At 47.9% G+C, this 23293-nt stretch overlaps 1 protein-coding gene across 1 annotated transcript in view; it reads left to right on the top strand.

The window, feature by feature from the left end:
• LOC144500744 (transcription factor CP2-like protein 1) overlaps positions 1-22447 on the top strand; it is a 59437-nt gene extending 36990 nt beyond the window's left edge. The window contains exons 10-15 of the mRNA XM_078224138.1: positions 1567-1660; positions 10496-10586; positions 16138-16235; positions 20741-20883; positions 21023-21074; positions 22410-22447. Coding sequence (XP_078080264.1) covers positions 1567-1660; positions 10496-10586; positions 16138-16235; positions 20741-20883; positions 21023-21074; positions 22410-22447 — 516 coding nt within the window. The remainder of the gene's footprint in view (positions 1-1566; positions 1661-10495; positions 10587-16137; positions 16236-20740; positions 20884-21022; positions 21075-22409) is intronic.
• The last annotated feature ends 846 nt before the right edge of the window (positions 22448-23293 follow it).

Below are 23293 nucleotides of genomic sequence, written 5' to 3'. Positions count from 1 at the left end.
ATGCCTGAATGGCAAGAACATCTCAAAAACCCGACCATGTGCAACATGAAGAAGAAATCTGAGGAGGTGAATTGTGTCTCTTAGAAATCAGTTCTTTGTCCATGCCTGCTGCTTTGTGGGGATGTTGGTGGGCTTTTCTTACACACAGAAGGAGGCCCTTTGGCCCATTGTGTCTGAGCCATCAAGCACCTATCTTTTCAAATCCCCTTTTGAAGAGGGGGCAGCTCCTCATTTTCTTTATTTATTCTTTCGTGGGATGTCGGGGTCACTGGGCAAGGTCAGCATTTGTTACCCATCCCCCAATTACCCTGGAACCGAGTGGCTCGCTGGGCCATTTCAGAGGGCAGTTGCGAGTCAGCCACATTTCCGTGGGTTTGGAGTCACATATAGGCCAGAGTGGGTAAGGACGGCAGATTTCCTTCCCAGATGTGACTGTTTCATGGTTTAATTAACGAGACTGGCTTTTCAAACCCAGGTTATTTAATTGAGCTTAAATTCCACCACCAGCTGCGGCAGGATTTGAACCCGTTTCCCCAGAACATTTACCTGGGCCTTTGGATTACTAGCCCAGTGACATTACCACTACGCACTGTCTATCCCCCAACCTTGTAAATCATTTGCTAGGCCATCTCGGAGGGTATTAAGAGTCAACTCGTGTTTCTATAGCAACTATAACACCTTTCGGCAACACCTTTCCCAAGATGCTTCACAGGAGGGTGACAAAGTAAAATTGGCCACGTTAGGAGATATTAGGGCATTTGGCCAAAGATTTAGTCAAAGAAGTATATAGGTGGAGAGGCTTAGGTTGAGAATTCCAAAGCTTAGGTCCAGACAGCTGAAGGAATGGCCGCCAATGTAGTCTGGGCCATACAAGCAGTTGAATCTCTTTTTCCTGAAGGACAATAGGATAATAACTGCGGTTTAAAGGATAATTTTTCAGGGTCATTTACCTGGTACCTAAAATCATAGAATCCCTACAGTGCAGGGTCTGCACTGACCACAATCCCACCCAGCTCCTATCCCATAGCCCCACGTATTTACCCTGCTAATCCCCCTGACACTAAGGAGCAATTTATCATGGCCAATCCACCTAACCTGCGCATCTTTGGACTGTGGGAGGAAACCAGAGCACCCGGCGGGAACCCATGCAGACACGGGGAGAACATGCAAACTCCACACAGACAGTGACCCAAGCTGGGAATCGAACCCGGGTCCCTGGCCCTATGAGGCAGCAGTGCTAACCACTGTGCCACCTGTCCATATAGGAGCAAAATGTACTGAGTTCAGTTGTACAACTTGCCTTGAGATTCGAGTTCACCACCATGGTTACACTGTGATCACTCACTCAACTACGATTGCACAGAAGAAAGTCCAGGCGCTGAACTGTGGTTGGACTGGGCAGTTTTGGACAGCTCGGGGCTGAATGTGTGGAGTTCAAGGGGTTGTCCCTCAGATGTAAACTACATAATTCATTGCGGTGTTAATGTAAGCCTTACTTGTGACACTAATAAATAAACTTTATTCTGGGTTGAATGCTATTTCAAGGGATTTCTCTCTGTTTTGCAGCACTTGTCCCCAACATTAACAATTCAGGAAACACAACAATGGCTCCACCTGCACCGATTCACCACCTTCTGCAAACTGTTCGCAAATTTCTCAGGTAAGAATCTCGAGTTCTGTTCACGGATGGGCTGAAGATAGAATGACAGAAAGAGTGGTGGATCTTCTCAAGGAGAGGATTGGGTTTGAGCTCCTATGTCTTATGATCTAAGAAAATGAGGAAGATTCTGAAGAAGTCAAACTCTTTGAGAGAATTTTATTGCAACCCATCACCCAATCAATGAAGAAACACTTCTAATAGCTTTATCTTGTGGCTGTAATTCCAATGGAGTGATTCAATCAGAGGGTTGAAATTACAATTACCAATGATTTGTGCTGTTTCAAACTTGCATAACATTTCTTTTGGCTTCGTAGAATAGAATCCCCACAGTGCAGAAGAGGCCATTCAACTGATCGAGTCTGCACCGACTCTCTGACAGAGTACCTTATCCAGGCCTCGCCCCCGCTCTATCCCCATAACCCTGCACATATACACATCTTGGGATGATAAGGGTCAATTTCACATGGCCAATTCACCTAACCTGCGCATCTTTGGACTGTGGGAGGAAACCGGAGCACCCGGAGGAAACCCATGCAGACACGAGGAGAACATGCAGACTCCACCCAGACAGTGACCCAAGCTGGGAAGCGAACCCGGCTCCCTGGCGCTGTGAGGCAGCAGTGCTAACCACTGTGCCACCGTGCCACCCTCGTGGTATGACTGACCAGGAAACACTCCCGCTCTTACGATATCATTGAATCCCTACAGTGCAGAAGGAGGCCATTCGGCACATCGAGCCTGCACCGACAACAATCCCACCCAGGCCCTATCCCCGTAACCCCACGTATTTACCCTGACACTAAGGGGCAATTGAGCAATCAACCCAAACTGCACATCTTTGGACTGTGAGAGGAAAATGGAGCACCCGGAGGAAACCCACGCAGACATGGGGAGAATGTGCAAACTCCGCACAGACAATGACCCAAGATCAAAATTGAACTTGGGTCCCTGGCACTGCGAGGCAGCAGTGCTAACCACTGTGCCACCGTGCCACCCACTGCCATCAGGCATATTGGAAGGATTTATAGGCTGATAATCAAGCTGTTTTGCATATGAGCCATCAAGCCATCATAGCCATCAAGTCCTGAAGTGGGTATTGGACCCAGAGCTTTTGGCCTAGAGGTAGAGACCCGACCCACTGAGCCACAAGAGATCCCTGAGTGTATCACAGGCACATCTATTCAGACTTATGTTTACCTTAGGGTTTTGAACAGACAGCCCTGATTCCCCTTTTTAGTCCAGAGATTTCTAGAAGTGTAAGTCTCAGTCCCCAGGTCGCCCGACAGCGTTAGAAAAGAGCCCAGGCTCAGCATCATTTGCTACTTATCTTGAGATTTATCTCCTTCACTATGGTGAACCCTGGGAGTATCCCACCTCGTGGACCATGAACCTTCACTTGTGTTTCTCACCAGAGGGGGTAAAGAATAGCGTCTTATCCCTTCATTCTGCAGCTACTGACAGGGAGATTTATAGATAACACCTGGTATCTGGGATCTCGAGACTGGTTTTGATCACCTGAAAGGGGTCAGAGAGAAATTTTCCAAAATGCTCCCCCCCACCATTGACCTGGCCAGAGGGTTGGGGGCTGGGGGGGGGGGGGGGGGGGGCGTGATTGTTGTTTCTGCTAGTTTGCCTCTTGCAGGAGATACCCAGGGTGGGAGGGGAGACTAGGATGCGAGGGCACAGCCTCAGAATAAAGGGACGACCCTTTAGAACCAAGATGAGGAGGAATTTCTTCAGCCAGAGGGGGTGAATCAGGGTCATTGTGTGTATTTAAGACAGCGATAGATAGGTTCTTGATTGGTAAGGGGATCAAAGATTACGGGGAAAAGACGGGAGAATGGGGTTAGAAACGTAGAAAATAGAGGCAGGAGTAGGCCATTCGGCCCTTCAAGCCTGCTCTACCATTCATCTTGATCATGGCTGATCATCAAATTCAATATCCTGATCCCCCCTTCCCCCAATATCCCTTGATCCTTTTAACCCCATGAGCTGTATCTAATGTCTTCTTGCAATCAGACAACGTTTTGGCCTCAACTACATTCTGTGATAGTGAATTCCATACATTCACCACCCTCTGGGTGAAGAAATTTCTCCTCACCCCAGTCCTAAAAGGTTTACCCCATTTCCTCAAACTATGATCCCTAGTTCTGGACTCCACCACTATTGGGAACATTCTTTCTGAATCATAGAATCTACAGTGCGGAAGGAGGTCATTTGGCCCATCGGGCCTGCACCGACAACAATCCCACCCAGGTTCTATCCCACTAACTCCATATATTTAACCTCCTAATTCCCCCTAACACTAAGGGACAATTTAGCATGGTCAATTAACCTAACCCTTCCTCCCACAATCCAATCTTTGGATTGTGGGAGGAACACAGTGAAAAGTTTAACAACACCAGGTTAAAGTCACTCACCTGAAGAAGGGGCTTAAGGCTCCGAAAGCTTGTGTGGCTTTTGCTACCAAATAAACCTGTTGGACTTTAACCTGGTGTTGTTAAACTTCTTACTGTGTTTACCCCAGTCCAACGCCGGCATCTCCACATTGTGGGAGGAAACCAGAGCACCCAAAGGAAACCCACGCAGACACAAGGAGAATGTGCACACTCCACACAGACACTCACTCGAGGCCAGAATTGAACCCAGGTCCTTAGCACTGTGAGGCAGCAGTGCTAACCACTGTGCCACCATGCCACCCATTAATCACTCAGAATTAATGAGGCTTTGGGAACTAGATGTGCTCCTCATCTCTCACCCTGCCCCTGATTCTGCATTCATCTGCTTTTGAATTTTTGTATAGGCAGCATTAAAAAGTTTGCTTAATTAGCCGAGATATGCTAATAATAAAGCAGCGGGGCTGGAGTCTCGCTAACATCTCAGTGAGCTCCTGGTAATTTTCTTCTTGCTTCCAGCTAACGCTTAATTGACAGGAGGGCTATCTTCGCTCTTCCCCGAATGAAGACCGTGGGTTTGTTTGTGTACAAAGCCTGCGGCAGGTAGCTGGAGACAGCAAAGCACATCAGATTGTCGCGCACTTTCAGTGCACTGGAGTCCCTCACTGCGAATAAAACAAATCACACAAAACTCTGATTCACCTGCAATGCAGTGTTAGCATGAGCCTGACAAAAGGAATGAAAGAGGAGGCGATAATGGGAAGTGGAAGGTGAAATATAGCGAGAGGAAATGCAGAGGGAGAAAGAGGCAATTTGAGAACGAGGGGGAGGAAACGGCGAGGGAAAGAAGAGAAAGCAAATGTGGAATTTTCGAGGAGTTTTGGCCAAAGAGCTGGGGCCAAACAGTGAAGAGAAGGAGGGTGTGATGGTGAGAGGTTGGAGGCCAGAGGTTGGAGGCCAAAGGTCAAAGGAAGTTGTCTATCAGAGGAGTTAATGGAAATGACAACACAAGAAAATAGTAAGACATCAGTCAGTTAAAGACACGCGCTCAGCTGGAGTGAGGAATGTTACTGACTGTACCAGCATCAGGGATGGGTTCGCATGTCCAGGCTATCCGGCTAGCTTACTTGTCAACAGTCTCCTTCTGTTCTGGTGTTAGAATGGGCTCCTCAAATAGGAAAGTCTCGTAGGGACTTGAGTTGTATAAAGAGATAAGTTTGAAAGTCACAGTTTGGTGTGATAATGGAAATGAAGCAGTTAGGAAGGCAAATGGTGCGTTGGCCTTCATTGCAAGAGGATTTGAGAACAGGAGCAAGGATGCTTTACAGCTGCAGAAAATGATGAATGCCAAATGGATTGAAGTTTAAGTTTATTTACTAGTGTCACAAGTAGGTTTACACTGCAATGTTGTTACTGTGAAAATCCCCGAGTCGCCACACTCCAGCGTCCGTTCGGGTACACTGAGGGAGAATTTAGCATGGCCAATGCAACTAACCAGCAGGTCTTTCGGACTGTGGGAGGAAACCGGAGTACCCGGAGGAAACCCATGCAGACACAGGGAGAAGGTGAAGACTCTGCACAGACAGTGACCCAAGATGGGAATTGAATCCGGGTCCCTGGCGCTGTGAGGCAGCAGTGCTAACCACTGTGCCACCGTGCTGCCCCACTTGAATCATTAGTTCTGTTTTCCCTCCCTATAGATGCCGCCAGACCTGCTGAGTTTTTCCAGCATTCTCTGTTTGTTTCAGATTCCAGCATCTGCAGAATTTTGCTTATTTTGATGTCATACTGCAGTTATACAGGGCCTTGGTAAGACCACACCTGGAGTACTGTGTGCTGTTTTGGTCTCCTTATCTAAGGAAGGATTTACTTGTCACAGAGGGAGTGCGGCGCAAGTTCACCAGACTGATTCCTGGGGTGGCAGGCTTGTTGAATGAGGAGAAGTTGGGTCGACAGGACCTGTATTGACTGGAATTTAGCAGAATGATGATGGATCTTATTGAAACAGATAAAGTTTTGGCAGGGCTGGACAGACTGAATGCAGGGATGTTGTTTTCTCTGGCTGGAAGGCCTAATGATGTGGAGATCTGACGAAGGAGCAGTGCTCCGAAAGCTTATGGTATTTGCTACCAAATAAACCTGTTGAACTTTAACCTGGTGTTGTGAGACTTCTTACTGTGGAAGGCCTAGAACAGGGGGTCATAGTCTCAGGATATGGAGTAAGTTATTTGGGACTTAGATTAGGAGTAACCTCTTCACTGGAAGGGTGGTGAACCTGTGGAATTCTCCATCACAGAAAGCTGTGGAGGCCAAGTCACTGAATATATTTAAGAAGGAAATAGATAGATTTCTCGACTCTAAAGGTGTCAAGGGGTATGGGCAGAGAGCAGGAGTATGCTGTTGAAGGGTAGGCAATGGTGTAGAGGTGTTGTCACTAGAGTAATTCAGAGGGCCAGGGTCATGCTCTAGCGACCCAGGTTTGAATCCCAACACCATACAGCAGATGTTGAAATTTTAATTCAATAAAGATCTAGAATTAAAAACAGTGGGCGGCACATTGGCACAGTGGTTAGCACTGTTGCCTCACAGCGCCAAGGGATCCAGATTCAATTCCCGCCTCAGGTCACTGTCTGTGCAGAGTTTGTACTTTCTCCCCGTGTCTGCATGGGTTTCCTCCGGGTGCTCCGGTTTCCTCCCACGGTCCAAAGATGTGTGGGTTAGGTTGACCGGCCATGCTAAATTGACCCTAGTGTCAGCGGGATTAGCAGGGTAAATGTGTGGGGTTATGGGAATAGGGCGTGGGTGGGATTGTGGTCGGTGCAGACTCAATGGGCCGAATGGCCTCTTTCTGCACTGTAGGGACTCTATGTTTCTACGAATGACAACCATGAAACCATTTCGATTGCTGTAAAAGACCATCTGGTTCACTAATGTCCCAGCCTTACCTGGTCTGGCCTACATGTGACTCCCGATCCACAGCAATGTGGTTGATTCTTAACAGCCCTCTGAAATGGCAGTTTGAGGGCAATTAGGGATGGGCAACAAATGCTGGCCTTGGCACCAACGCCCACATCTCATGAATGAATAAAAAAAGAGAGAGGATCAGCCATGATCATGTTTGAATGGTGGGCGGAGCAGGTTCGAAGGGCTGAATGGCCTATTCCTGCTCCTATTTTCTGTATTTCTACCTTAAAAGTAGCCATAAGAAATAGAGAAGATGGAGACTTCTATTTGAGTTCAGGGACGGGTGAAGGGAGCATTGACGGTAGGAGATTGGAACTTTGGTTAGTCCTGAATACATGAGAAAACTCTGAAAAATTGAAAGCCAAAAAGTATGGAGGAGCTCGAAGTCCAGTTTAGTGAAGTGCAAGATTTCTGGAGTTAGTGTAAACCGTGGGTGTGAGATCTAAGGTGTTTAATGAATGTCGGGTAGATTTATTAGCAAGGATGCACAGGCCCGGGCAACGAGTTGGAAGGAGATAACTGACATGAAGGGGAAGCAGAATGGGAGAGTACGGAATCCTGAAGGACCCTTGATTAATGGAAATGAGAATGCGAGTGCTGTAATCCATCAATCATCACGAAGAAACTTGTTCTTCTAAACGAGACAAGCAGAATGTTCCAGTGCCAGAGGCACATTTGATCGTCAAGGCAAGGACAAGTTTAAAGTTAAAGTTTATTTATTAGTCACAAGTAGGCTTTCATTAACACTGCAGTGAAGTTACAGTGAAAATCCCCCAGCTGCCACACTCCGGTGCCTGTTCGGGTACACTGAGGGAGAATTTAGCAATGGCCAATGCACCTAACCAGCACATCTTTCGGCTTGTGGGAGAAAACCGGAGCACCCAGAGGAAACCCACGCAGACACATAGAAATACAGAAGATAGGTGCAGGAGGAGGCCATTTGGCCCTTCGATTCTACTCCTCCATTCATCACGATCATGGCTGATTGTCCAACTCAATAGCCTAATCCTGCTTTCCCCCCATAACTTTTGATCCCATTCACCCCAAGTGCTATACCCAGCCGCCTCTTGAATACCTTCAATGTTTTGACATCAACTACTTCCTGTGGTAATGAATTCCACAGGCTCACCACTCTTTGGGTGAAGAAATGTCTCCTCACCTCCCTCCTAAATAGCCTACCCTGAATCCTCAGACTGTGACGCCTGCTTCCGGACTTCCCCACCATCGGGAACATCCTCCCTGCATCTACCCTGTCTAGTCCTGTCAGAATTTTATAATTCTCTGTGAGATCCTCCACCTCATTTGTCTGAACTCCAGCGAAAACAACCCTAACCTAGTCAATCTCTCCTCATACACGGGGAGAACGTGCAAACTCCACACGGACAGTGACCCAAGCCGGGAAGCGAAACCCGGGTTCCTGGTGCTGTGAGGCAGCAGTGCTAACCACTGTGCTGCCCACCGCCTGGAGTGGGGAGGGGCACTGGCCAGTTTATTTGTCAACTGAGAATCCTCCATGTTGGGAATGTCAGCAAGGATTGATTGGGCATGACCACATTGTGGCTAGGTTGACCTTTGCACCTTGCACTTTCAATGATTTGGCAAAACTAGCCGATCAAACTCATTTTGAAGGAAAGGGTTTTAGAATTTTGAAAACTGCTCACACCGGCCAAATACCATTCAAAAAAAAGAAGAGCGTGTCGAAGTATCGCACTTATTGTGAAGCATCTCACTGCAAATCCAGCAAATCTCAGCTGGCTTCAACTCGCCTGCAATGCAGTATTAATAATATTCTGACAGGAAGAATGAGAAGAAAGGAGATATTGAGAACAAGAAGGCGGAAAATAGGAAGGGAAAATACAACTCAGGAAGAAATAGAGAATCATAGAAGCCCTACAGTGCAGAAGGAGGCTATTCAGCCCATCGAGTCTGCACCGATCACAATCCCACCTAGGCCCTATTCCCCATAACCCCACATATTTACCCTGTTAATCCCCCTGACACTAGGGCCAATTTATCATGGCCAATCGAACTAACCCGCACGTCTTTCGGACTGTGGGAGGAAACCGGAGCACCCGGAGGAAACCCACACGGACGCAGGGAGAACATGCAAACTCCACACAGACAGTGACCCGAGGCCGGAATTGAATCCGGATCCCTGGCGCTGTGAGGCAGCAGTGCTAACCACTGTGCCACCGTGCCGCCCCAAAGAATTGCCAACATTCCCAGCTCAGTCCCAGAATCACAACTTAAAGATTAATCACCCGGACACTGTGGGGGGCAAAAATGGAGCAAAAGGAAGAAGTTTATTTCATTCTCTTTGAACATTCTTGTTTACCAGTTCTAAAAATATTGGAGATGGGAGAGGGATCTGTTGGGCTGAGTCACTGGGGGCATGAAATTCTTTGACAATGTCTCCAGTAATGTATCAGACACTCATAAATAGAGAATGCTGGAATATCAGATTGGAGAAAACAAGAACCAGTTGGAAAGAATGAGGTGGAAGGGAGAATGAGGCAGAGTGGCAAAGACCAGTGAAACTAGATAAAAATCGGTAGATCATTGAAACTTAAAATATTTTTTCAGGGCTGGACAAGGTGGATGCAGTTTTCCCCTGGCTAGGGAGTCTTGGACAGTCTCAGAATAAGTGGTTGGTCATTTAGATTTGAGATAAGGCAGAATTTCTTCACTCAGAGGGCAGTGAATCTTTGGAATTCTCTACCCCACAGGAGATTCAGTCACTGAGCATGTTCAAGATTGAGATCGATAGATTTCAGGTCGCTAATGACATCAAGGGATATGGGGATACTGGTATTGAGGCAGATGATCTGCCATGATCCAATTGAATGGCAGAGTAGACTCAAGGGGCTGAATGGCCTCCTCCTGCTCCTTTGCTGCTTTGAAGAACAGTGGGATACCAGAGGTGAAAGGACACAGCATTCAAGATGGAGTTTGACCCATGTGAAACCTTCTGAGCGATAGTCTGCTGCTTGGTTATCTCCAGAGTAAAGTTGCCCAGTAGGTTTCCTCTCATCTCTCAATGCCTATATTCATTTGTGGGACGTGGGCATCGCTGGCTGGCCAGCATTTATTGCCCATCCCTAGTTGCCCTTTGGAGGGCCGTCGAGTGTCAATCACATTGCTGTGGCTCTGGAGTCACACATAGGCCAGACCAGGTAAGGACGGCAGATTTCCTTCCCTAAAGGACATTAATGACCCAGATGGGTTCTTCCGACAATGGTTTCATGGTCATCAGTAGTTCCAGATATTTTTTATGGAATTCAAATTCCATCATCTGCCGTGGCGGGATTCGAACCCGGATCCCCAGAACGTTAACTGAGTTTCTGGATTAATAGTCCAGAGATAATACCACGAAGCCATCGCCTCCCCTAATACCACGAGCCTTAACTTGGCGTGGCACATATGAATTTTAATTTATTTTTAACGCTTGCTAACTGTTCCAAATTCAAATCCATAGGTGCTGATCTGCTTAAACTCTCACGTGATGACATCATTCAAATCTGCGGCCCAGCAGATGGAATCAGACTTTATAATGCTCTCCGGCTGAGGTAAAGCTGTCACTATCAGCCAGAATCTCTGAACAGATTAATGACTCCTCAACTCCACTTTGACAGGTGCAAACACAACACCTAAGGCACCAGCTGAAGTCTTCAAGATTCTGAAAGGGTAGACGCAGAGAAGATACTTACACTTGTTGCGGGGGCGGGGGGGTGGGGGGGTGGGGGGGGGGGGGGTGGGCGACTGAAAACGGGTTCTATAAATATATGATAGTCGCCAATAAATCCAAGAGGAACTTTAGGAGGAATGGTGGCACAGTGGTTAGCACTGCTGCCTCACACCGTCAGGGACCCAGGTTCAATTCCAGCCTCGGGTCACTGTCTGCGTGAAGTTTGCACGTTCTCCCCGTGTTTGCGTGGGTTTACTCCGAGTGCTCCGGTTTCCTCTCATAGTCCACTCACCTGATGAAGGAGCAGAGTTCCAGATAGACCTGTTGGATTATAACCTGGTGTTGTGAGACTTCTTATTGTGCCCAGCCCAGTCCAACGCCGGCATCTTCATAGCATGGCAATCCAAAGATGTGCAGGTTAGGTGGATTGATCATGCTAAATTGCTCCTTAGTGTCTAAAGATGTATGGATTAGCCATGCTAAATGTGTGGGGGTTACAGGGATAGGGACTGGGTTAGATACTCTGTCAAAGAGTTGGTGCAGACACAATGGGCCAAACTGCCTCCTTCTGCACTGTAGGAGTTCTATTCTATGAACTCCTTTATTCCAGAGAGTGACAAGAATGTGGAAAACATTTACCTCATGGAGTAGTTGAGGTGAATAGCATTGATATGTTTAATGAGAGGCTAGATAAATGCATGTGGTAGAAGGGTTGGGAGATTGTGTCAGTAGGGTTAGATAGAGTGATGGGAGGAGCAAAGTGTGGAGCAGGGGCCAGATGGGCTGAAGGATCTGTTTCTGTGCTGTAACTTCTGGGTAGGTCTGTTAAAGGATTGTGAGAAGCTGAGAACAGGCATTATCTCCTGTGATCAGTGACATCCAAGTGTTTAATCTTGGTAACCTAGAGCTGACAGGTATTTCTCACTGGACCCATAATGCATTGTCACAATCTCATAGAGACTTACCAAATTCTAACAGGACTAGACAGGGTAGATGCAGGGAGGATGTTCCCGATGGTGGGGGAGTCCAGAACCAGGGGTTACAGTCTGAGGATTCCGGGTAGACCATTTAGGACGGAGATGAAGGGACATTTTTTCACCCAAAGAGTGGTGAGCCTGAGGAATTCATTACCACAGGAAGTAGTTGATGCCAAAATATTAAATGTATTCAAGAGATGGTTGGATATAGCACTTGGGGCAAATGGGTTCAAAGGTTATGGGGAGAAAGCAGGATTAGGCTATTGAGTTGGACAATCAGCCATGATCGTGATGAATGGCGGAGCAGGCTCGAAGGGCCGAATGGCCTCCCCCTGCTCCTATCTTCAATGTTTCTATGCTAATCTATCAATGATACATTCCACTGTGTTAACAGTGACATTGACTTAAACTTAAAATAGCTGAGAGTTAAAATAAATGGGCGGGGGAATATTACAAACATGTGTTAAGTGTTCACTTGTATCACCAACTGTTATTTCAGGATATCTGGTCACAGGATTTAAGGTAAACTTCATTGGTGGGTCTGTGACATTTCAGTACTGAAGGGAACAGTCCAGGGATGGTCCCTGGGCAGAGAGACTGTTTATTCTCTAGAATAAACTCCCTGGCCAACAACTGTTTACATACAATTCATTATGATATTGCCGTTTAGAATACTTCAATAACTTTTGAATGAACAGTTCTTTTGGCCAATATAAAGTACATGATGAATACAACCCTATACTTAGGTAAAGGTTGCCCCCTAGAGGCAATGCAAGTTATTTGGCGTTGGCCACAGAAATGGAAAGTTTGATTTGGTTTATTATTGTCACATGCGTTGGGATACAGTGAAAAGTATCACTTTTTGCACGCTTTGCAGACACAGCATGCCATTCATAGAGTACATAGGGGAGATGGAAAGGAGAGGATGCAGAATATAATGCTGCAGTTACAGGTGGGGTGCTGAGAACGATCGGCAAAGGAGCATTATTAGACAGTTTAGAAGCGTTAGAATTCAGTTTTCAGAGCACAGAACGGGAGTAAAAGATGGAATTAGAGGGTGTGCTGGGGACAGCTCGCAAGAAATCGCCAAGCACTGGCGCCAACTTTTTAAAACAAAATCTTCAGCAGCTGGCGAGAAAACAGAGGCAACGTTTCAAGATGTTTCTGTAAGAAGTAATGTTTCGGAACTCCTCTGTTTTTTTCCAACGAGGAGTTATTTAACTTGAAATGTCAACACTCTTTCGTTCTCCCCTGATGCTGCCAGACCTGCTGAGATTTTTCCAGCATTTTGTTTGTATTCCCGACTTCCAGCCTCTTTAGTGTTTTGCTTTTATCTTTCTTGTTCATTAGTTGAGCATTAACTAGAGATTTACTTAATTTTTTAAAAAATCCCTACAATGCAGAAGGAGGCCATTTGGCCCATCAAATCTGCACTGGCCACATTCCCACCCAGGCCCTATTCCCGTAACCCTACATATTTACCCTTATTAGAGTCAATTTAGCATGGCCAATGCACCTAACCCGCACATCTTTGAACTGTGGGAGAAAACCGGAGTAAACCCAGAGGAAACCCAGGCAGACACGGGGAGAATGTGCAAATTCCACACAGACAGTGACCCTAGGCCGGAGTTGAACCCGGGTCGCTGGTGCTGTGAGGCGGCGGTGCTAACCACAGACAGAAACAGATTTCAATTTCGAGCATACAAGTGATTTTTCAACCATTAAAAGCCAAAGATGAACACAAGTACCAAGCGCAGTTCCAGCAAGAGAGAATGGCGGCACGGTAGCACAGTGGTTAGCATTGCTGCTTCACAGCTCCAGGGTCCCGGGTTCGATTCCTGGCTCGGGTCACTGTCTGTGTGGAGTTTGCACATTCTCCTCGTGTCTGCGTGGGTTTCCTCCGGGTGCTCCGGTTTCCTCCCACAGTCCAAAGATGTGCGGGTTAGGTTGATTGGCCAGGTTAAAAATTGTCCCTGAGATGTGTAGTTAGAGGGATTAGCGGGTAAATATGTGGGGGTAGGGCCTGGGTGGGATTGTGGTCGGTGCAGACTCGATGGGCCGAATGGCCTCCTTCTGCACTGTAGGGTTTCTATGTTTCTATGTTTCTAGAACCGAACCATCTCCCTTGATGTTCAATGGCATTCCCAACACTGAATCCCCCCCTATCAACATCCTGAAGGGTTACCATTGACCAGAAACTGAACTGGACTGGCCATATATAAATACTGAGGCTACAAGAGCAGATCAGAGGCTGGGAATCCTGTGGTGAATAACTCACCTCCTGACTCCCCAAAGTCTATTCACCATCTGGGATGGAATACTCTCCACTTGCCTGGGCGAGTGCAACTCCAAGCAGGATAAAACAGCCTGTTTAATTGACACGCCATCCACCACCTTAAACATTCACTCCCTCTGCCACCGATGCACAGTGGCAGCAGTGTGCATCATCTACAAGATGCACTGCAGCAACTTCCCAAGGCTCCTTCGACAGCACCTTCCTTACCCTCAACCTCTACATGGGAGGATATGGACAGCTGGAACCTGGGAACCCCACCACTTTCAAGTTCCCCTCCAAGCCACACACCATCCTGCCTTGGAAATGTATCGCTGTTCCTGCACTGTTGCTAGGTCAAAAGCCTGGAACTCCCTCCCTAACAGCACTGTGGGTGTACCTACACCACATGGACTGCAGTGGTTCAAGAAGGCAGCTCACCACCACTTTCGCAAGGGCAATTAAGGGCAATAAATACTGGTGTAGCCAGCAATGCCCACACCCCATTAATGAATTTTTTTTTCAAAAACCTGCAAATTCAGTATTGCATCTTCTGTCTTTTAAAATCACAACTCAAAAAATTGACAGACCTCAGTTTTAACAGGAACTGCAGTGGAATTCCAGAGATTGATAGAGTTTTGGGGATAACGGGATCACAAAGGGAAAAGGGAGGGAGAATTTAGCATGGCCATTGCACCTAACCCAGCACATCTTTCAGACTGTGGGAGGAAACAGGAGCACCCGGAGGAAACCCACGCAGACACTGGGAGAACGTGCAAACTCCGCACAGACAGTGACCCAAGCCGGGAATCGAAAGCGGGTCCCTGGCGCTGTGAGGCAGCAGTGCTAACTGTGCATTTTGAATTCAGTATAAGCTCACAATCAGTAGACTAATCGGACAGAATCTGACACCAAGCTACCAAAGGAGATATTAGGACAGGTAGGTTTTGAATGGCACAGTGGTTAGCACTGCTGCCTCACAGCGCCAGGGACCTGGGTTCGATTCCCAGCTTGGGTCACTGTCAGTGTGGAGTTTGCACGTTCTCCCCATGCCTGCGTGGGTTTCCTCCCACAGTCCGAAAGATGTGCTGGTTAAGTGCATTGGCCATGTTAAATTCTCCCTCAGTGTACCCGAACAGGTGCCGGAGCGTGGCGACTAGGGGATTTTTGCAATAACTTCATTGCAGTGTTAATGTAAGCCTTACTTGTGATACTAATAAATAAACTTTAAACTTTTCCTGTAAGAGTGGCCTTTCCTGCCCCTTCCCTCATTGCTCTTTTACCAGGAAGGGCATCACGGCTGACCTCAATGCTTCCCTCCTCTCAGCTAATGTCCACAGTCATACAAGTGCTTGTAGATTTGACCAGGCACATTGGCACAGTGGTTAGCACTGCTGCCTCACAGCGCCAGGGTTCAGGGTTCAATTTCTAGCATGAGTCACTGTCTGTGCAGAGTCTGCACGTTCTCCCCGTGTCTGCATGGGTTTCCTCCCACAGTCAGAATGATGTGCTGGTTAGATGCATCGGCCATGCTAAAATCTCCCTCAGTGTACCCGAGCAGATGCTGGAGTGTGGCGACTCGGGGATTTTCACAGTAACTTCATTGCTGTGTTAATGTAAGCCTGCTTGTGACACTAATAAATAAACTCAAACTTTAGAGATTGGAGAAGGAGTAAGGCTGAGTAAAAGAGAGATTTTATTTATTTGGCAGCCTCTGGACTTATAGATCATTTTACAGCCAGTGAAGAAATTTTGAAATGCAGTCACCAGCGTAACATAAGAAACCATGGCAGCCAATTTATGCACAGCAAGCTCCCATTGACAGCAATGTGATAATGACCAGATAATCCGTGAGTTGAGGGATTAACATCTGTTAGGACATTAAGGGAGAATTCTCCATCTCTTCTTTAAATCGTGCCATGGGATCTTCCGCATTTAGCAAAGAGGATAGCGAGCTCTCAGCTGAAATATGGCATCTCTGACAGTGCAGCAGCCCCTTCGGTACTGCAGCCTGAGGGTCAGCTCAGATTTGGTGCTGGGTTCTCTGGAGTGGGGTTTGAACCCGCAACATTCTGACACGGAGGCAAGAGCAGAAAGACACGGTGAGGAGTTTCTTTTAACATGGCAGAGAGAGGGGCTATGGTCAGAAAACAATCCGGTGATGCTACCGCTTTTGCCCGCAGGTCCATTCGGCCACGCCTGACGGTTTATATGTGCCAGGAGCCGCAGCCAGGAAAGGAGAAGGAGGAAGGGCAAGACTCTCCCAATGCTGCCATGTGCGGTATGTAAGCCTCATCACTGTCAAAACACCACGGTTAGGAGCACTGAATGAGGGTGATGATGAATAGCTCAGGGAGTACTGGCAGGGAGTTTGGCTGTTTGGGTGGGGGAGGGGGGGGTGGGGGGGGGTTAACACGGGCCTGCTTGCTCTGGTCTTCATCCACCTCTCCAAGTGTTGTTATCTCCACAGGATTGCCCTGAAATCTCCAGGAATCGAACGAAGATTCCTCTCCCAGGCACGGCAGTGTGCAATCCCAGAAGAAAGCACATTGTATTTTATTTAAGACCATAAGACCATAAGACATAGGAGCGGAAGTAAGGCCATTCGGCCCATCGAGTCCACTCCACCATTCAATCATGGTTGATTCTCGCCCATAGACAAACGAGTTCAGAGATATCGGAGCTGGGAAAGATGGCTGCTTGACAGAATTATCCAATTGGTAACAATGGGCGGGATTTACTGCCCAATCTGCCTCGTGTTTCGGGGCGATGGGAGACAGCCCACCATTGGTCGGTGGAGGGACCTTTTGGTTTCCTGTTGAATGCAGCCCTCACCGCCTTGAAACCCACGGCCTGGGTGGGGGCATCATCAGCAAGAGTGGAAAATCCACCGGTGGGAACGGCCAGAAAGTTCCAGCCAAGGAGTCTTTATCCTTTCCAATTGGTGGAGGGATCACAGAAAGTTCGCAATACAGAAGGAGACCATTCAGCCTTTGTGCCCATGTTAACTCCCTGCAACTGTTACTCAACTAGCACGGCACAGTGGCACAGCGGGTTAGCACTGCTGCCTCTCAGCGCCAGGGAGCCAGGTTCAATTTTGGCCTTGGGTCACTGTCTATGTGGAGTTTGCACATTCTCCCCATGTCTGCGTGGGTTTCCTCCGGGTGCTCCGGTTTCCTCCCACAGTCCCAAAATATGCGGGTTAGGTTGATTGGCCATGCTAAATTGCCCCGTGGTGTCAGGGGATTAGGAGGGCAAATATGTGGGGTTACGGAGATACAACCTGGGTGGGATTGTTGTCGGTGCAGACTCGATGGCCTTCTTCTGCACTGTTGGAATTATTCTTTGAATTAGTTAAGATCTCAACCACTGGAATTCTAGAAGGCCTGTTGGACACCAAGGGAGAATTACAAGGATGGCGAGCGATTGGCACTTATCATCCCAATCGGATTGGCCGATAACTCTTCAACCCGGCCAGCTACAGCGCTGCAGTGGGGCGGCATAGTGGCACAGTGGTTAGCACTGCTGCCTCACAGTGCCAGGGACCCAGGTTTGATTCCCAGCTTGGGTCACTGTCTGTGTGGATTTTGTACATTCTCCCCATGTCTATGTGGATTTCTTCTGGGTGCTCCAGTTTCCTCCCACCGTCCAAAGATGTCCGGGTTAGGTTGATTGGCCATGCTAAATTGCCCCTTGGTGTCAGGGGGACTAGCTAGGGTAAATGCATGGGGTTATGGGAATAGGGTCTGGGTAGGATTGTGGTCGGTGCAGACTCGATGGACCGAATGGTCTCCTTCTGCACTGTAAGATTCTGTGATTCTAAGTGGTACTGAACCTCTCTACCTGGGGACTAAGTCCCTCCCAAGACCTTTGACATGGTATGTCCTAGGACCCCTGGTGGCGGGAGGGTAGGGGATGCCCAGAGGGGGTGGGGATCAGGAGGGGTGATCATGCTATCGGTGTGTAGCTGGGATGGGGAGTCCCGGAGCTCCAACATCCTGGGACGGAGGGCACCCTATCTCGCAGGGAGCCTTCAGAATGAGGCCCCACCTCTTTCCCTCATTCCCAACAGAGATGGGGAAAGATGGAAGAGTCCATTTCTACCCACCCCACAGCCTAAAAATTGAGGCTGGGCAGGATAAGGCCTGTAAGTAGCCACTTAAGGGGATAGTAGGTGAATTCACTTAGTAGGTGAATGGCGGGGTTTCCTACCCAAGGCTCAGGCCACTCAAACATGAAATTGCGTGTGGGTTTGGCGGGGGGGGGGAGATTCCCGTTCATTCAATTTTACGCCCCTCACCCCCCCCCGTAACAACACAGGAGCCGCATTGGAGGGAGGGTAAAACTCTGCCCCAAGTCAGAGTAAGAATCCTGGCCGATTCTTGGTGCCTGGACTGAAGCCCTGGGATCTTCATGGCTGAGCTACAGCAGGATTGACATTTTTTAACCCCGTGTCCACCATTTCCCAAAGGTTAAAATGTGAAGATATTCTGAGAAAAATAACGACGCTTTAAAGTTGACCTTCCTCAGACACCAACTCCCCCAAGTGACAGGAATGTGGGATTACAGCTTCACTAACTTTACACTGCTTCGCAAAAAGGAATTCAAACAATCCCTCTGTGAATTAGTATTTTTTATTTTGCCTTAATATTACGACAGGGGTTCTCCCCCTCGCAGTCATAACGAAGATTACAAGATGCCATTCTGCATCATAAGTGACACAGGCCTTTCCAAACGAGAGTCCTCGATAGATCACAAGACCACAAGACATAGGAGCAGAATTAGGCCACTCGGCCCATCGAGTCTGCTCCGCCATTCAATCACGGCTGATATTTTTCTCATCCCCATTCTCCTGCCTTTTCCCCATAACCCCTGATCCCCTTATCAATCAAGAACCTATCTGTCACTGAATTGATTCTGGATGGGTCAGTGAGATAACCAGTCGGATGATTCCCGAGGGTGAGCGCCTTTGTTAATTTATAACGGTATTAGCACAATAGACAGGAATGACCCAAGTTCAGGAGATCAATAAGTTTAGGTTGAGATAAGACTTGATGAAGATTAAGAAGTTACTTTGCGGGAGTGGTGTACAAGGCCCTAAACAATAACCACATGGTAGGGTGTAAAGGAAGAACGAATGAGAGCTTGTCAGGAAGGTAAGGTGATAACATCATAGCATATATCATAGAATCCCAACAGCTGAAGGAGGCCATTCGGCCCATCGAACCTGCACCAACAATAATCCTACCCAGGCCCTATTCCCACTATTTCTTTACTCATTTATCTTCCAAGCTTTGTTCCCTGAATGGTATCTTCTTTAGTTTCAGTTATTTAAAGACAGTCCCTAATATCAGTTACCAACCAATCAGCTTACCGCTTTCCTGTGACATCACTCTTACTGAGCATGCTGTTTGGCAGCTGTCCCTCGGGGGTCCCTGAGCCTGGCGCTCCCTCCTCCTCCCCCACTGTCCCTCACGGGGCCCTGAGCCTGGCGCTCCCTCCTCCTCCCCCACTGTCCCTCACGGGGCCCTGAGCCTGGCGCTCCCTCCTCCTCCCCCACTGTCCCTCACGGGGCCCTGAGCCTGGCGCTCCCTCCTCCTCCCCCACTGTCCCTCACGGGGCCCTGAGCCTGGCGCTCCCTCCTCCTCCCCCACTGTCCCTCACGGGGCCCTGAGCCTAGCGCTCCCTCCTCCTCCCCCAGTGTCCCTCGCGGCTCCCTGAGCCTGGCGCTCCCTCCTCCTCCCCCACTGTCCCTCACGGCTCCCTGAGCCTGGCGCTCCCTCCTCCTCCCCCATTGTCCCTCGCGGCTCCCTGAGCCTGGCGCTCCCTCCTCCACCCCCAGTGTCCCTCGGGCGGACCTGAGCTTCGTGCTCCCTCCTCCACCCCCAGTGTCCCTCACGGGTCCCTAAGCCTGGTGCTCCCTCCTCCACCCCCAGTGTCCCTCACGGGTCTGGTGCTCCCCACTCCCCGAGGGCCCCGACCCTCACGCTCCCTTTACCCTCTGCTCCCGAATTGTAAATGGAGGAATGTGGGAAAACATGAAATTGTCCGTTTCAACAGGATGAATAACAAAGCTCATTATCTAAATGGTAAGAGATTGGAGAACGCAGGTGCAGAGGAAACTGGGTGTCAGTTGAGGCGATGCTTCGGTTATACCAAGCCCTGTGGAGTACTGTGTACAGTATTGGAACCTTATTTAAGGAAGGATGTAAATGCATTGGAAGCATTACTGGAATGGGCAGATCGTCTCATGAGGAAAGGTTGGGCAGACTAGGTTTGTATTCACTGGAGTTTAGAAGAGGCAACTTGATTGAACCTAAGGATTCTCGACAGGGTTGATGTGGAGAGGACGATTCCTCTTGTGGGAGGCTCTAGAACTAGGGGTCACTTTTTAAAAGTAAGGGGTGACCCATTTGAGACAGAGATGAGGGGAATTTCTTTCACTGAGGATTGAGAGTTTTTGGAACTCTTTTCCTCGAAAGGCTTTAATATTTTTCAGGCAGAGGTGGATAGATTCTTGACAAGCAAAGTGGGTGTAAGGAATCTGGAGTTGGGGGTTACAAATAGATCAGCCAAAATGTTACTGAATGGTGGACCTGGCTCAAGAGTTTGAGTGTCTTACTCCTACTCTGAATTTCTACGTTTGTCTGCAACTTTCCTCCTAACACTGGTACAGATTTGTCTCAAGTCAAGATGGTTACATTTCATTGCTTGCTCGTTTGATGGCTTTCACATGAAGGCCTGTCGAATCGAAATAAGTCTGATCCCCTGTACTTTCCTCTACAGTTTACAAGGAAATCTACCTGGAAGATTTAACCAAAGCTGAATTAACCAACAAGTTGGCAGCTCTGTTCAGTATCTCACCAAACCAGATCCTTCAGATCTACAGACAGGGAGCAGCTGGGATCCATATCCTGGTTGGGGACCAGGTGAGTTACTGAATATTGACTCACATGGGGGCCAGACTGTGTGGACACGTAGAGTTGCTGGATACATACCATTGGACGTTTAAGTTTAAACCGAGTGTAAAAGGAAGGTGATTTTCTAATCTTTGTTTCTGTCTTGCAGATGATTCAGAACCTTCCAGATGAATCCAGTTTTATAATTAACTCACTGAAAGGTAAATGATCCAATGTGTGTACATCATGAGTGACACTTGCAGAGGTACACAGAGCAGGGTTGCATCCTGGAATAGCCATGATGGGTTCTTAAGGGAAGTTAGTTGTTCTTCCAGTTGAACCCTCTTGAAGTGATTTTGCAAGACATAGTGCTATCTCTGGTGTGTGCTAAGAAACTCTACCCAAAGCACAATCATTAGTCTCTCCATCCTTAGTACACAGGGGGAAAAATGTGTTGGGAAATGAGACAAAGAGCTGTCCAGTGGCCAGAGAAGATGGCCACCTCCACCTCCACTAGTTGTGTTTCTCTTGCCATCATAAGCAACATGAAAGCTCCATCTCGAGGAGGTGGTGGCATATCGGTGTTGTCCTTGGATCAGTAATCCACACTAATGATCTGGGGGATCACAGCTTCAAATCCCATATGGCAGCTGGTGAAATTTAAATTCAGTTTTTAAAGTTTATTTATTAGCACAAATACTCCCACCCTATTCCCGTAATCCACACATTTACCATGGCTAATCCATCTAACCTACACACCTTGGGACACTAAGGGGCAATTAAGATAAAAGCAAAATACTGCAGATACTGGAATCTGAAACAAAAACAGAAAATGCTGGAAAATCTCAGCAGGTCTGACGACATCTGTGGAGAGAGAATAGAGCCAACGTTTCGAATCTGGATGACCCTTCATCAGAGCAGTGACGAAGGGCGGCACGGTGGTTAGCACTGCTGCCTCACAGTGCCAAGGACCCGGGTTTGATTCTCGGCTTGGGTCACTGTCGATGTGGAGTTTGCACCTTCTCCCCGTGTCTGCATGGGTTTCCTCCGGGTGCTCTGCACTGTGCCACCATGCCGCCCAGCTGCCCCTTAAAGGCCGCTATCGTACCTGCTCCCGCCACCTCCGCACAGTCATCCAAGACTGGGGGTGGCTGGCTCAAGATGCTGGGACTCATTGAAGGAATGGCCAGATGAAGGCAGTAAGATTGGATTATAGATGGATGGTAGATAGGGAAAGCAGCCAGGATTCCATATTCTGGAAAGGGTTGAGGTAAAATGGATGAAAGAATTCTTTTCATTTGAACCCATCTTGTTGACTGAGACACAAATGAGTAGCTTCATATTCTTGCGGCTGCTGTCACTTACCTGGAATGCAATGGAAGGGGGAACCCTGCATTTGCAATCTGTACATTACTTGGACATAAGAAACACTTTCAAATAGCCCGATGTAAATGGAGGATAGAACATAATCCAATCTGCCAGACACCTGACATCTTGTAATCTGACTGTCGAGTTATCAATCTGACTTTGTAAGACTTTTTGTATTTCCCTTGCAGTGGACAGTTTGAACGGTTACTACATGATTTTAAAATAGGAAGCCGGGAGCTTTACATCTCAAAGTGAAACCAGGGAAGTAGTGAACTTTGATCGTCCACTCAGAGCATCTGGAACACAGTTCCACCTTGTGAAAATTATTGCACAATCAATATGATCAGCAATTTATATCACAGGCCAGAGCCTCCCTCCAAGCACAGCCCTGAGCAGATGGATTCACCTTCGACACCCTCTGGGGGGGTACAAGACTGCGGGATGGAATGTTGAGTCCTTCCAACACATGTTTGGGTCGGTCATTGACCGTACGGACATAACAAAATCGAAACATTCAGAACCGACAATTCTCAACAGTTTCCGAGTAGTACTGAGTTTCAATTGCAAAACTATCCGGTGGGAACGATGACACCATTTGGTGGATATTGGGAGTGCAAACCAAGCTCAGGATGGGACCCGTCTTGAAACCTCTTAATTTCCAAAGCATTTTGGGGTGGGGTGGGGGTAACAGCCTCCGAGACCCTTGTGCTATTCACGTACCCACTTCAAAACTTCCAGCAGAAAATTGCGACTCAACCCAAACATGATCCACCAACCGTCCCTCAAGGATTTCCCAAAAGAAAAATGAATCAGAAAAATACAATAGCCATGATAGAGTGGGCATCTGTTGGAACCTGCTATAATAATTTAAAAAAACAACAGCAAAGGAGGACAGATCTTAAAGCCAATCTTTAATGGCTGACATCAGCATCCTCTTTGACTGCAATAATCTACAGAGATAGGACTGGAGATTGGGACCAGCTGGGTAGCTCTTGCGGGAGCCAGTGCAGACACGATGGGCTGAATGGCCTCCGACTGTGCTGTAAAATTCTATGATTCGAACCTATTTACT

This window comes from Mustelus asterias, chromosome 11 (assembly GCF_964213995.1).
Source record: "Mustelus asterias chromosome 11, sMusAst1.hap1.1, whole genome shotgun sequence".
Lineage (NCBI taxonomy): Eukaryota > Metazoa > Chordata > Chondrichthyes > Carcharhiniformes > Triakidae > Mustelus > Mustelus asterias.
This window is presented reverse-complemented; position numbering and strand designations above follow the sequence as displayed.